This window comes from Triplophysa dalaica, chromosome 23, assembly GCF_015846415.1.
Source record: "Triplophysa dalaica isolate WHDGS20190420 chromosome 23, ASM1584641v1, whole genome shotgun sequence".
Classification (NCBI taxonomy): Eukaryota; Metazoa; Chordata; class Actinopteri; order Cypriniformes; family Nemacheilidae; genus Triplophysa; species Triplophysa dalaica.
In genome coordinates, this window is record NC_079564.1 from 5,464,235 (window position 1) to 5,480,281 (window position 16,047).

General features: G+C 37.0%; 1 protein-coding gene across 7 annotated transcripts in view; it reads right to left on the reverse strand.

Annotated features, from left to right (window-relative positions):
* Positions 1-5,250: 5,250 nt before the first annotated feature.
* The window catches only part of LOC130413215 (RNA-binding Raly-like protein), a 99,436-nt gene continuing 88,639 nt past the window's right edge, over positions 5,251-16,047 (reverse strand). For 5 of the 7 annotated variants that reach the window (XM_056738257.1, XM_056738259.1, XM_056738261.1 and 2 more), the window contains 6 exons: positions 15,459-15,506; positions 14,653-14,828; positions 10,268-10,381; positions 8,291-8,460; positions 6,103-6,137; positions 5,251-5,976 (listed from right to left, as the gene is read on the reverse strand). In XM_056738257.1, the coding sequence (XP_056594235.1) occupies positions 6,105-6,137; positions 8,291-8,460; positions 10,268-10,381; positions 14,653-14,828; positions 15,459-15,506 (541 nt within the window). In that variant the 3' untranslated portion in view covers positions 5,251-5,976; positions 6,103-6,104. Of the gene's footprint in view, positions 5,977-6,102; positions 6,138-7,319; positions 7,383-8,290; positions 8,461-10,267; positions 10,382-14,652; positions 14,829-15,458; positions 15,507-16,047 lie in introns of all 7 variants that reach the window. The other 2 variants (XR_008905464.1, XM_056738258.1) reach the window with 2 other exon arrangements.

Consider the following 16,047-nt stretch of genomic DNA (forward strand, 5'->3'; position numbering starts at 1 on the left):
TTTCCCCAAAACAGTCCAAAGTTAAGGAAAAACAATTCTTTCTTCAGAACACTTGTATGATCGAATTTTAAACACAGTTTTGTTGTTAAGACAGGTCAGTTGTGTTATATGTTGATGGTTTTCTCATGTTCATCCTGTGTTGCACTCCAGTGGGTCTCAGACTGCTGTAAAAAGCCGGACGTTGCATTTACCCACAAATCAATATAAATGTTTCCGAATCAACTCTCATAAATGGACAATTAGAGATTGTCTGAAAGTCTAAAGATCAGTTATGCTCTCATTTTCAGCCCTTAAAGGGTTTAGCACTCAAATGACTCACAGCAGACATTCATAATTCTAGACATTCTAGTGATTAACCCCACGACCCCACATCACATCCAGTTACGCCCTGAATGCCACCAAGATGAAGAAAAAGGTACTGCTGTTATTCACATTAAGGCTCAAATTGATTTAGCTGCTCCATAGCCAGAATTGAAAAGCTTCATTAATCCAGACCACAGCCGAGCTTTCAAGAGCCACGATGTTCAACATTTCCTTTGTCATTCACCTATACAGCAAGGCTACACAAGACCATGCATGTTTAAAGGAAAGTAAATACGACCAATTCTGATTTCATGTGAACCGTGAACATTGCATTTGTCCAATGCCAGTGCACGCAACTACAAACCAAGTGTGTTGCTCTTTTTTAGGCTTTAGATAATTCCCATACAGTGTCTGGCAAGTACAGATTTGAGTAAGGAGAAGGCACGTCGAATGTGATTTGAGCCAAGAATCAGAAGTAATGATTAAAGATCAGGACGGCAAGGGTCATTCTTGATATCTTATGGAAAACAATTCACGTTTGACTGCTCTTACGTTATTTCAATGCTTTTTCTCATGCCTGGTACATTTCTCAAGTACAGTATTGATTATACGAAGACCCTTTGACCACAGAGACCCTTTAGAAGTCTTTCATGTTGTCAGAGTGCATGACCTGAACACAGAGAAAAACGGTTTGAATTCATGGTTAACCATTTATGCTTAGACTTCCCTTTACAGTTGACAATCCTCTAGATTTTGCAAATATTATTGTTTAGTAGGCTATTTATGCACCAGTGTCAATTTGTATAGAATTAGCAGCAGGTTTCTAGGAAACAACAAGGTACCCTTTATAAAGCATTTACATGTGTTCATTAATGATTAATAAGTCATTTACAAATGGTTTGTGAAGCAGTTATAACTACATGAATTAAAAGAGGGATTCTAACAAAAAATCTGTCAAATAGTGAGCCAATTTTAACTCGCATGTTACAAATGCTTAATAAACGTATTTATTCATTATATATTTGACTCCAAAGCAGATTCATTATTATCTTGATGTTCTTTGCAATAAAGGCTGTAACTGGTACAGTGATAAGTGTTTTTTCTTATACCTGCTCACTATTTCGTTAGAATCCCCCTTTTTACTCATGCAGTTATAACTGCTTTATAATGCATATGTAAATTACTTATTAAAGGGAACCTTTATGATGCATTTTGATTTATATTTTGATGTAAATTGCTACCAAGAAAAGTATACTTGAATGCTCTTAAAGGCGTCTGCCAAATGCAATGTAAAACCATTTGTTGGAGTGTTTAAAATCATATATAGCAAATGTAAATATGAATGTGTCAATTTATATTTTTTTCTCCATAAAATGCATAGCAGTTCATCAGCAGGCAGAGGATGAGATGCACTCGTGCAAAATCTAAAGCGAATAAATCTGGAATGATGGCATGAGAGGATAATAATCGACCGTCGCTGCCCCGTGACCTCTCCGAATGATTGCCCATCAGAAGCAGTTCAATCAAAACTCAAGGAACATCGTTCTGAGGACAGATATGGACCCTAAACATCACTGGAACTGATAAGGACATGGAAGCGTTTCCAACTCCAACAATGTCGAAAGAAATCAATACGCAATTTTCTCCCCGAATCCGCGCTGGATCCCGAAAAATCCATTTTCCATTTCTTCCACCTGAGATTCCGCTTCAACCGCTTCAGCTGCTGAGATGTTCAGTCACTTAATGACTTAAAATTGTGTTATTAAAACGAATTAATATTAAATTGTTCCGTGTCGCCGCTTTATGTCACTGAGCACTGAGAAAGTCGTGCTGACTGACACGAAAAAAGGGAGGAATTCGTGTCGATAACCCAAATTAATAGATTACAGTTCGTGACAATATCACAAATTCCAGTGAGACAGTGTTGCCATGTCCTACAGGACTTTCAAGAACAGCAGGACAAAGACATGCTCGTTTATGCCCTCAATATATGCATGAGAGCAAATTCACAATTTACTGGACTGTCTGAAGAACCCCTTAAGAGAATAATGAACACATTTCAAGTCAGAGTTATCTGGTTGTAAAAAGCCCATCAGATCTTTCTGTCCGAGCCCTTGGGACTGTTGTTAATCTGAATCTATTGAAGTGCTCGGTGACCACCGAACCAAAGCCAAGAAATGCAGTTAATGTGGCACCCAAGGATTTGTTTAAAATGACTTATTCCACATTAATGGCTTCAGCCTGTCTTTAAATCTAATGAAAGAAATCTGGGTCACGTGAGTTTAAACATTGACCGTAAAAAATACATCTTCAAATTGTTCTCCCAACAAAGGTAATGAAGTAACTTGAACAAAAAAAAAATTTGTAGAAGAAGAATTAATTATTTTGAGTATGCTGAACAAAATTTGTCTAGATGAGGTGCCAACAAAGATTATTTTGTTGACTGTACTTAGATATTTAAGTACAAAGCACCAACTTTCCAAACCGTGTAATCTCAAAAAAACAATTTTAGTGTTTGAAAGTTCCCAGCATGCATTGCAGATTTTTCAATTCGCTGGTTAAAATTATTAAATTATTGCTATTTAAGTGTTTGCTGGCTATTTTTTTTTGCTTTTGTTGAGCCTCATGTGGTCAGTGTTTAGGTATGAAGTAAAAAATACATTGAAGCCATAATGTTTAAAAGATAAACAGCTTAAGACGTTACTTAAGTAGAGTGTGTAATATGTAAATTGAGTAGAATGTGTATATAATAGGACAACAATTAGGCTATGTATTAAAATATTATATATTAAAAACACTTTTGAGTTGGGACAGTTACATTTTGTTAACTCAGTAATATGATTGTTGCATATTTATTTAAAGTTGGTTCAACAATTTTTTTTCAATTGTCAGTCATGTGACATTACTCAGTTAATTGAGTTAGGTGAACTACTTGGCCAAAATTTGAGTAAACTCAAAAAAGCTGTGCAGCGAGTCGCCTTGAAAATGTGACTTGAAAGCTACAGCATAAGAGCTATGCGTTAACATCGCAATGTGGGTTCGAAAACAGGGGATTGCACATACCAATGTATAAATGTATAGGATAATGCAATGTAAGTCGCTTTGGATAAAAGCGTCTGCCAAATATAAGTGTTACGTCAACTTTTTATTATTTACAGTATATTTACTTAAAAAGTCACTCTGTGACTTGACGTCCTAACTCACCACCTATGTCACGTGTCCAACAATAATAAAAGCATTACTGCATAAATACAGCGAGTTCTCATTAATTTTTTTCCCAAAACAGTGTAAAATACTTATGCAAGAATATCCTCCGCGTTTTTTGTTCTCCAGCGCGAGTCATTTGAAAACTTTTCGCAGATTATCGTCACACACCCATACATTTAAATATTTTTCATATAAACCTGGGAAAAATGCGCATCCAGCCCTGAGCTAATATAATATAAATGTTAATGAAAGATTTGTGCAGTGAACTGGGAGATGAATATTTGTAATGCAGCAAAACCACTTTAACTTTTGGATATGAAATTGGAGCATTCCACGTTTTTTCAGGAGTAACTGTGAGCTGTAAAATGAATTAGGCCTGGTAAAAAGTGACTATTTGGTTGATTTCTATCAAGGAAGATTGCAATTTAAAACCATTATAATTGTTTTCAGTTGTACTTGGGAATGGTAATGTAGCTGGAAATCATCCAAATGCATTTTCTCTCCTTCGTAATCCACCCGTGTGTACAATCGTGGTAATTGGATTTTGTAAACAACATTTTAATGTGATGCTGTTGTGATTTTATGATGAGATACGATGGGATAAATGCATCATCCGTGGAGTCTGACGTCCAAACCCGCTGCGGATCATAAAATCATTTTTGCTTACTAAACAACTTCACTCATTTTACTATTAATTGGCTCATGAATATTGTCGAAATGAGATGGGAACAGAGTTAATACAATGAACTGATTCTGTGTGAAGTGGCCAGTGGCCCTCATTAACCCGGACGTTTGCTTTTGCTGTTGATAAATTGAGTCTGTTTGAATAGCCATCTGTTACAGCTGCGCTCAGGTGCATCCAAAAGTGCGACAGGTGCTGCGCTCCATCCTCACGCGTGCCCGCGCAATATCACTGCCAAGTTCTTCTATCTGCATTTAAAATATACTTCGTAGCCTTAATATTACTCGACGTTGGGTTTGATAAACAATAAAAAAAATCCGTCAGAAGGTTTCTGTTAGACTTATAAAGCCAAAACGAATCTCTGTCGGCAACCATAACTTTAATAAAATGAGCCTTGATATTAAAAAAGTAGATGTTGGGCTGGAAGTGCAGAAAGCAAAAAACAAGAAAATTTATTTTTTTCAGTTTTTATATTGTGATTGTAATGACAGTCTTTCCTTTATCATGAAGCCTATAGCCAGACCAAAAATGAAACAACTGAAAATACATTAAAATAACAAACATGCTAATCATAAAAATATCTTTACAAATAGTTTACATTTCTATACAATATGAAGTTAGAACTGGGACTTATCAGCCGAGCAGTTTTGATAATATTCACCCAAAACGTACAGAACCTAACCGAATATTTTTTTCCTCTCAAACGTGAATTTAAAATTGAAAAGAAAATATGTTTTCTCGCTGGTCTGTTCACACAAACGTCCCACATTCTTCATTTAAACAAATACATTTTTTACAATAGCGGTATGAGAATGCCAGCAAAACAAATATTAAGATTCTGAAGCTTTTTCTGTAAATTTGCCATACAAAAATAGAGAGTTCATTATGAGACACTCTAAACGCAATGAGATCATTCTGAATGTCCAGCCATTGATCTACTGGACAGTAACAGTGCAGCTACAACATGTGAAGATACACAGCTATTCGTGATTAAAACAATACAAAATGAAATTGTAGTACAACATCATCTTAACCTTATCGTTACAAATTATGACACATTGAGACAAAACAAATCTTTAATGTTGCAGGGATCCGACAACGTTTCATTTGTCCTAATGTTACAGTTTGAATTTCAGGGGTCTGATAAAATGCGTGGCAGTAGAGTTAAACTGTTTACAGTTCTTTTTTTTATATTTTGAATGAATACCACAAAACACAAAACTTCACATACTTTCAGAAAACATAAACTGGCTATGACGTGTTTAAGACCGCAGAAGTACAAATAAACAAAAGCTGATACAAAAAGGTTTGGCTGACAGCCTCATGAAACATACTTATTAGACCTCAATACAGACATATTTTGTTACGTTTTAAAACGCTTTTAACATTTTCCCTGTTAATACAGAGGGTTTCAAAAATGACAACTTACATTTTCGGACACTTAAGGCTCATTTTCCACACGCAGATAGTTGCACTGTAATGATGAATCACAAAGTCAGGTCCCCAAGTTTTATTTGTTCTCAAAGAAAATGAGGTAAAATCCTTTGTGTGATGATCTTTTGAAACGTTTAAAGGGTGCCTGTAAATCAAAACACAACTGGATGTGATGTTATCATATGACAGCAATAGTGAGGGATGGTAAATAATGTCCAAATTTTTGATGTTCCTCCAATCACAGCCAATTGAAAGAGAGATTTCACAGCCTCTTTGAGAGATGTCAGTCTTCTCAGAGATTGATGTATTCTGTTCAAAGCTGACTTGATTTTCTCTCTGGGTGGAGAAGTCTAAAGATAAGCATATGCATTGCTCAATAATCAGAGAATGAAATGCATCACAAATGTCTAGAAAAATGCTTTTTTACATTATAATCATATAATAAAGAATGAATTCTGCTGATAGAATCAACTAACCTTCAGTTGTCAATATCAGACACGTGATTTTCCATCTGAAACAGAAAAACAGATTTATTTATTTGCATAGTCATCACAGCTGTTTGCGAGACAGATGGTAAAGTGTTGTCATACGACCTAATTTTATTAGACAACAATCTGGATAAATCTGTAAGTGTGATATGTGTCATCTATCTAAATCCATCATGAGAATAACAATGTGTATGTTTGCTTAAAGAGAAACTTTAATTCCTCCACAGAACACAAAAGAAGATATTTTGAAGAATGTTGGTAACCAAACAACATTGAACCACATTGACATCCATTGTATGGACACAAAACCACCATATTCTCCAAATATCTTCCTTCGTGTGCCACAGATGAAAAGAAAGCCACACAGGTTTGGACTGACACGAGGGTGAATAAACGATGACAGAATTTGTATTCGTGGATGAACTAGAAGAGCATTACAGTATAGTTGGTCTCAAAGCTAACGGACAAGAAAAATCCAATTTTAGTTTCACGGGGACATAAAGTGCCAGGCAGACGGTGTCTGAAATGCTTTTATGCAGAGGCTCATTATGCTTGTGCGTCGCGGCCCATGTGAAAGGGACTTTATAAATATGTATGAACAGTTGCAGCGGTACAAAGTTCATTACCGAGAGAAAGATTCAGAAGCAGAAAAAAAAACATGAACCAAACGTCTCAATTCTCCACAAATGGGCTGGTTAATATGAACAGGAGTGTGGAGATACTCTGATAGTTCAGCCATTAATCTTCAGATCAAGTGTGAGACAGTAGGATGTACTCACTCAATATTTATGTTCATCTTCTGTATAAAATTGAAGAAAAGGGCTTTTAGCACTAAAGAAACAAAGTAGGGACTTTAGGGGAGAAATTTATGGGAGTTGTTTTGGGTCAAAAAAACGTCACGTTGGTCACGTCCTGACCTGATATGTGGGTTCAACACGCAGTGTGAATTAGATGTTTCCACCTCATTTCTACAGTTTAAGGAACGGCCGAGCTCATTAAAATACATTCTGTCTGTTCTCTCGGCAGGAACCTCATCCTGAACCTTCATTTGACTCTGCTCCCGGTCCCAGTGCTGATGGACTCTTGTGCCTCCAGAGGTTCCGATTCGGTTTTAATTATGGCTTAAACCGACAGAAAGTGGCCTAGTGGAACTTCATCAGCTTCTGCACTTCCACCTGTCTCTCCCAAATCCCCCTCTCACTTACTTTCTAGTCTCACTCTTGTCCATATTTCCCTCACATGTCTGCCTTTTTATCTCCCATCCTCATCTTCCTCATATTATATATGTAAATAGGGAACACAGAAATAGAGTACAGTTTAGACAAAGATTTACAAAAGCAAAATATATATTAAAGTAGAATAACGTAATATACAGTAATCTAATGTTATGTACATATTTGGAAGCATCAGGTCAGGGGAGATTCATGGTTTTCTCTTTTGTTGTGACAGGCAGACACATATTGTGCAGCTAACACACAGCAGTCCTTGTGTTCTGCTAACAGATACGGCAGTTTCTCATCGTTTGAGAGACTTTCAGACGTCTGGTGTCTGGACTTGATTTTTCCATAAAACATTCTCTGTGTCTCTCTCTCTCTCTCTCGTCCCCATCCCTCTCAAATGAGTGTCTTACTCCTGTCGATGTCTTTTTTAAGGCCCCTTCATTTCATTTTTCTCTCCATCACATACCTTTCTCTCACGCCCCTGTCTCACTAATTTTCTTCTCCATCACGTCCCATCTCCCTCACATTCCTGTCCCTCTCACGTCCCTGTCTCACTCTGGTTCTTGTCTTTTTTGTCACTGTCTCACTCTCGTTTTCTTCTCCATTAGGTCCCTGTCTCTCTCCCTTCCATTTTTGTCTTTTCTGTTGTTCTCCTGACAATGTCTCACTCCCATCCTTGTCTATCTCTCGTCCCTTTCCCACTCATGTCAGTGTTTCATTCATGTCTCCCTCAAACCCTTGTCCCACTCTTATAATTTTCTCTCTGATATCCCCGTCTCATTCTCATCCTCATATCTCTCTCTCATTCTCCCGTTACGTTGCTGTCTCCTTCATGTTTCTGTCTACCTCTCATCCCATCTCCCTTTCGTGCACAACTATGAATAAATCTGCAGAATTAGCTTCAATAGAGCCCCAGTGCTGCAGTGGGGGTGGGGGGGTGGATGCAAGTGATGTACCAGATCAGTGCTGCCCTCTTCGTCATAGTCTTCCTCGCCTCCATCGGTCATCTCACCCGCCTCCACTTCTAAGGGTCCCTCTCCTCCCTCTTCTCCGGAGTTCTCTGCCGTTTCTGATATCGACTCCTCATGCAGGGAGTCGCAGTTATCCTCATATTTCCTATGAGTTTCTGATGAGAGAAAGGGAGAGACATGTGAAGACTGAAGATGATTTATATGACAAATATCTGTCATATTCAGAGCCGGTGACTGACTGCAAAGACATTAAAGAATGTTTCCCCAAGTCGAAGCCGAAAACAAAACATCTGTCATCGTTTTAACACCCTCACTTTAAGCAAACATGACTGACTTCAGCGAAATACACAAAGAAGTTATACAACGCTGACTCTATAATTTTCTTACCCGTTCATTGAATATTATAATTTTGTATTATATAAGAATTACAGTAATAGACATATTCAGCCTGTGCTCTACATTTATGTAAGGGATAATGTACAGGCAGCCGGTTGTTATCGAAGAAATAAGCCCGGACAGTGTGAACAGACTAAAGGGCCTTATTTTGCAATAACAGCCAGCTACATGCCACATGAGAAAAAAACTGGATATGAACTTTGAATTAGAAATTTTACCGAATGCAAAGCTTCTGTGAGGAGAAGCCGTTTACTTTTGGTTTTAAGGCGAGAAACGACGTTCAAATGTCACGAACAGGCATTTGTAAATATAATGTCATATATGTTATTAAAATAGATTTAATTTGTAAAAAGAAACCTGTCAAAATGATTTGCTGCATCCGGGTTAACATGTGATATTAGTTTTGAGAGGTTGTTATCTGGGAATAACGGACCTGCAGATGTTGCAACTAGCCAATCAGAATCAAGCCTTCCAACGAGCAGTGTAATAAATACATTCAACATACATAAAATGTTGTTTATTGTCAAAAGATGTCTGCATATCTTGCTTCATAGAATACATTTAATCTATCTAGTTATAACACTGGTATTTTAAAAAACAAGAATGTTCAACCTGTTGTCACAAGAATTTGTGATTACTATACAAAATGGCAAACTCATCTGAATTTGTACGTTGCGAATTGTACAAAATCGCAAAAAAGCTAAACCGATGAATCCCCTCTTACCCGCCCTAAACCTAACATCCCTGGTGCGAAAGCAAATCATACTAAAGTGTATCAATAAAATCGTACGAATTGATTCGAATGAGCCAAACTCGTAAATTTGTTACGTTTTTGCCGTGAAATTGTGTTGGAATGTTTTGATTTTACAAGAAGTTTATGCTTACAGCAAAAAATAAATTTAACAGATCAGAATAATGCAGCGGTCAGACTAGAGTTTTAGCTACGTAGCGAAATAACTTCGGACGGGGTTGCGTTTCTGGTCTGTTGCATTTGCATGTGTATTAATGGAAGTCAATGGAGCGTAAAGTCAAGTGTGACCGCGGCATAAGTCGTATTTTTATACACAAGTTTTTTTGTCAAATTGTTTAATCTTGGCATGTTTAGATCTTTTTACTGAAAACTAAGAATTAGGATTTTATTCCAGTAGCATCTCTGCAACATGCTTTATTGTATAGAAAAAGCAGCATTCTTCTATTAAGGTTTGGATTAAATAATGACAGACATATTTATATTACAGTATTGTCTGCATAATTACATAACTTCTTTAATCTCCATGAATAAGACACATGTAACGGCCCTAACGTAGAGAATGAAGATCATGAAACCTCAGTAGATATCCACCAAATGAAAACAGAATGTCCTAAAATGACTCTAGCTAAAGTAAAACAGTGCAAGATTGCCTTTATAACAGTTATGACAAATTGGCTTCCGTCTCCCGCCTGTCACTGAGATGGATAGCGCGTACGTGTGCTCTCAATATTCCTCCCGTACGGCTGATGTTTGCACCCTGTCCCTCCAGATTGGATTTTATTTCTGCCTTCTAAAGAGTTTTCTCTCATTCTCACCGCACTCTGCTCTTTGCTGTTTCTCGATCTTCTCCAGGCGGCCCAGAAGGGAGTCGATTTTTATCTTGATTTGAGTCAGTTCACGTTTGATGGTCTGGAGTTGGTCAGTCTTAACTGCAAGAGAAAAAAAAGAAAATGCGAGATCTGAGCAGATATAGATGAGAGTGAATACATGTATTGGCTATGTTCATGCATCATTACTGTATGGCCCACTATGGATAATTCATTGATTATACGGCCGTCATAATTTAGTTCAAAGTATTTTCCTCCCTGTTGTTTTTAATTTGGCTTAACTCCAAATCTCACATCTGTCGTGCTGTTTAATATCAGCGGACAGCAGTAAGAGATGTGTTCTTATGGTCAAAACAACATCAATCAACACAACCTGAGTAACTTGTTCATCAAGATCAACTGTGATACTAAATTCGCCCTTTTTAACTCAAAACTTTATGTTGCATATACTATTGTAACAAAATACCCTTGACTAATGGCCTTTGTTTTGAACAGTGTTATACTTCATCAAATATGTAATGTTTCAAATCATATTTAATGTCTTAATCAGTATTAAATCTTTTCATTCAGAAACTGGTGTTCAGTTCATTAAGTAGCCTAAATAAATATATGTGCTTCACGATGCCAAGAAGAAATTTCTTGTCTAAATGTTTCCATAATGAACCTTTAACATTCGAAGAACCTTTCCGTTTCACTAAAGGTTCTTTATGGTGAGACAAGGTTCTTAAGATTATAAAAAGGTAGAAAGAGATGTTTATAAAGTGGTGGTTCACCCAAAAATGAAAATTCTTTCATCATTTACTGATCATCTAGTCATTTCACTGCCTCTTTGCGGCTCTAAAATCATCTATCCACAAGTTGCTTCTTAAAAATTATTTAAAAAACAAAAAAATCGATAAACTAAACTAAACCGAAATGTATACAATTTTTTTTTTTATAAAATAAATTACTTAAATAATTATTTGTGTACTAAACGTCACGCGCTACTAGCGGCTAGCCTCATCTAGTTCGTACTGCAATTGTCAATCATCATGGCGGAGTCAGGGAAGCGTACATCTAAACGCAAATATGTTGATGAGCACAGAACGTTTCAATCTGAATGGGAGGATTTATATTTTTTTGTTGAAATAATCGGAAAACCCTTCTACTTTATATGCAAGACTTCACGGTCGCATTTTAAGGCTTCAAATCTTGAGCGCCATTTTACAACACTCCATCCTACGGAGGGCCGGAAATTTCCCAAAGGCAGTGAACTTCGAAACCACAGGGTAAAACGTTGAAACGTCAGTCAGAGATGCAAACTCGGCTCTTTTGGAAATTTAACAAACATTCAGAGACGGTCACATTAGCTGCCATGGAATATTGGGCATTAAAAAGTGCCTCAACAATGTTATGGATGATTTTTGTCCCAAAAATGAACATTTAATTTTATTAAAAAGTATTAATACATTTTTTCCATATATGTCGCTCTTTGCAGTGATAAGGTATATATTCTTTGGCTCATCATGCCAAACAGGTTCGCCACCCATGTTCTATGGCATTGCTGTGCAGAACCTTTTAAGTACCTTTATTTTAAAGAGGCTAGTGGCTACTATCCGATCGGTCGATCAAACTTGCCTTTCACTTATTTCAGTATGTTGCATGTAACATTGGTTGAAATGTTTCTGCCAAATGTCTTTGTGCTTAAGTCACACTGCTAATTTCTATAAATATTCAGCACTTTAAATATGTCCAATGCTTTTCAAGTCTGACAGCTGTCGGAATAATCTCCCTTGGATGATCACACCATTGAATGCTCACCCAGTCTAATAAATGCTTCAAATCACAGGGTCTCTTCTCTTTGTATCTCAAAATGACCTTGCTGGAAAATAAAAACCCAAAGCGGCTAGAAAAAGGGGCAGCAGATGGTATTTGAAACGGGATTACTTTCAAAACATGAATATGGCTCTTGACATCTTTCAAAAATAGTTAAAATTTCATTTAGGACTGGCTTTGTAGAAAACACTGAATAATGTATGACTACCATTAGCATTAAACGTTCATTCTTTAACAGATAAAGACAGAATACCAAAATACTCATTTCTAAAATACTTCCCTCAATACTGTTCAGCGCATCAAAGTTACAAAATCTACTACCAGTAACACACAGCGTGACCAGTGATTCCTAAATAAACCATTAGTTCCATTAATACGGCAAGATATGTAAAGTAACCTGCAACAATAGAGATGGCCATAGAAAGGCAAAAGTGACGAATTGCTTCTTAACCAAATTGATATTTCCATGAAAAAATATGCATAATTTATTCACTCCCTCTTGTCATTCCAAATTTATATGTCTCACTTTTTTTCTGTGCAACACAAAAGAAGATATTTTGAGGAATGTGGAAATCAATGGGGATGAAATGTTTGGTTACCGACATTCTTCAAAATAATTTTTGTGTGTGTTCAGCAAAAACTATCCCTTTAAAGTTTAGCAAACTGATTCACTGAACTAAACATCACGAGATGTAGTGTGAGCTAAACAGACTTATGAAACACATCTTGAAACGGAAAGACCTGTTTTTCATAATAATTGGAGCTTCAGGACACACACAAGTGATTTGTTGAAAAATTAATTAGTCTCTATTTGCCAGTATATCAGTCGTTCCTCTCCTTAAAGAAAGGCCAGAGCTTGTCGATCTACTGTCACCGCCGTTGGGCATGATAACACAGCGTGACCCTACATGACTGTCACACCGCTGCCAGCTTTCCTGCTTCCTCACAAGATGGTGTCACCTGCCATCAACCGCCCGAGGCAGAAAGCTCAGCATGTAGGTGGTTAGTTGACACGGCGCCGTATCTACTGAAATTCAGCGAGTGTGAGCGAAAATGGAAGTTCTTCCAAAATAAAACACTACACTTAAACCTACAAAAACTGCCTTCGAGTATTAAAAATGTGTCTTAAAAGATGATGTAAAGACCACAACTCTTTCTCACGCTAATTCCTCAACCAAACACAGCAACATTTAGATTTCATCATCAATCATTCTTTTGCTTTACATCAATTGTAAGGACCTGTAAGAAAATGAACCATGTGTTTACCATGGTAAAGTGTAGAAGAAACCATGTTTTATTTGGTGGATTGACAACCATTTCTTTACCATTACATATCATGGTTAAATTATGGTTATTGTAGCGGGAGCATAGAAGGAAACTACGGTTTAACCATGGTATTAGTAGTAAAACTATTGTAACATAGATGCTAAGTAATTGATAAAGAAAAGAGACTGAAAAGACGAACAGAGTCTTTTTTATCAGCATTTCAGAGCACAAACAACCTTGCTAAAGTGTGCTTAACTTTGATAGCCAAATTGAATGCTATTTTGGTGTGTTAAACTAATCTCCCGTTTATGTTTGGGGGAGAGCTCCAGTGAAATGGGGATGAAGGTAAACAGTGAGACTTTTGTGTACGTGGCACAAATATGTCTGATGGTGAATTGCGGTGATATAAGTAAAGCCGCCGCAGGGATGACGGCACTACAGCTAAGAGCATTAGTGTCATGCACCGAGGCTAATCTCAGCTTTGGAGCTCCACGCTCGAAGGAGTCGCTGAGATGCTGACAGATGCTGTGAAAGCCGCTACTTACAGGATAGTGATCAAATCTGGATTGGTGTTAGGAATTCTAATTTACATCACGGCTGCGTGAGGTACGGTGTTTCTAGAAATTTAAAGAAATGTTTCAGTTTGGCACAAGCATTGGTCTATGGTTACTGAAATCAATATATGATTTATTTTGACTGAATTTTGTGAATTTGTTTGAATAATTTTGCAAAAGACAAAGTGTTGTAAGATACTGACATACACGTTTCATCTCTGCTGTCTGATCATATCAAGAGACATTAAAAGATAAACCTCACAGAATTCATACTGCGTGCTATGTGTGACTTGTTATGTCAAAGCTTAGTCATTTATAATGGCTAGTACAATTAAAAGTGATGTTTGTCTTTTTAGAAATAGTAACTAAACCAATAATGTAAGTATGGACCAGTTTGGCCAAAAAAACTGAACCTTTATCAAAAGTTGAGCTTTCTTCAAATGTTAACATTAACATGAAATTGACATCATTTAACATTAAAGTGATAGTTCAACCAAAAATGAAAATTCTGTCCTCATTTACTCACCTGCTTGTCATTTCAAACCTTTATGACTTTTATTCTTTGGCAGAACACAACAGAAGATATTTTAAAGAAAGTTTGTAACCGAACAGCACTGAACGAAATTTAATACAGATTTGAAATGACAAGAGGGCGAGTAAATGAGGACAGAATTTTCATTTTTGGGTGAACTATCACTTTAAATGTTGTATTTTATTATGCAGACAAGCCAGTCTTACTTTTCAGCCCAGGGGAGAAGGAGGACGACGACGATGATGGTGGTCTCGATGAAGAGGGGGTTTTAATGGGGAAGGAAGTCTTCCCTCGTCGGGTGGATGGAAGGACCACCCGCGAGCGCTTCAGAGGGATCACGGCTCTCGGAGGAGGGGCCACCCGTCCATGATAGTCAAACAGCCTGACCAGAACAAAAATTTGTGAGATTTAAAAAACACATGTATCAACATCTTTAGCATTTAAAGTCAAGACCATCCATTTTGAATTATAAAGTGTTAAAGGTGTTTCAATGTAAGTGCACCATTTTCACTACTTTTGAAAACGAAAATGTGCGGCCACATTTTTCAAAGGAACGTAGACAAAGAAAGGGTGAATAAAATTCAAGAAACGTCAAATAAAGCCACATGCCCTTGCTCTCATTTTAATCTCTTCTGGTTATTCACAATGATTCACATCTGCCTGACATTTAGTAACAGAGCAAGACATGCCAGAACTAAGACAGGCTTCTTATCAATGAAAGAAAAGCTCCATTTACTCAATGCTGGCGCACACAATCGCCTTTAATTTCATGTTTCAATTCTCGCCATGGACAAACTGCGAGAGTTTGACATAAAAAAACGATTATGTTGGCTGTGAAAGTTATATTTGATAAACTATTTTAAATATCAAGGTCTTTTCTCCTGTCTTTCAATCTTGACAAAAAATACATCTGCTTGAAATTCAAGCCTCGAAAGATCGAATGGCAACTGAAGGATTCAAGTCCGTTCCCTGCAAAAAAAATCTGTATTTCTTTATGTAAATACATACATACCGATTGTAAAAATCGTCCCTGTAGTAATCGTAATCAAATTCATAACCGCTGAAAAAAGACAAAGGAGAGGCATGTTGTAAGTAAAAAGCATTAACAAAAGTGTGAAGTCCAACAAGAAATGTTCCTGATTCAGGATTCAGAAATGCCTGGATATTGTAAACAAAAAAGGATTCTGTGGAAATCGACTGCATGTCACAAATACTGTCGATAGAGATTAATTTGGACCTATTGAAGCTTAATCTACTATAAAAAGAAATGTTGTTTTAAGACCTGTGTGCTCTGGAAGCTAACAATCTGATGAAGGGACGGACACCCACAATACAGACTGACATTTACACTCCAATTAACGCTGTCATATCAGACCCATCCAAACACATTGTGCGCTTTGAAAGATAATCAATTTAAACTTGAGATTTTAATTTATAGAGAACTGAATCGAGCTGGTGTGAGTCACATAATCTGACAACACAAAACAATCCCATCCATCTGTCCATCATTTAAAGATCCGGCTTACAGATAGACCGATAATATCTGACTTCAGAGACAGAGTCTCTCATCGGTAACAGCGATGGACAAAGCAGTTTACTAA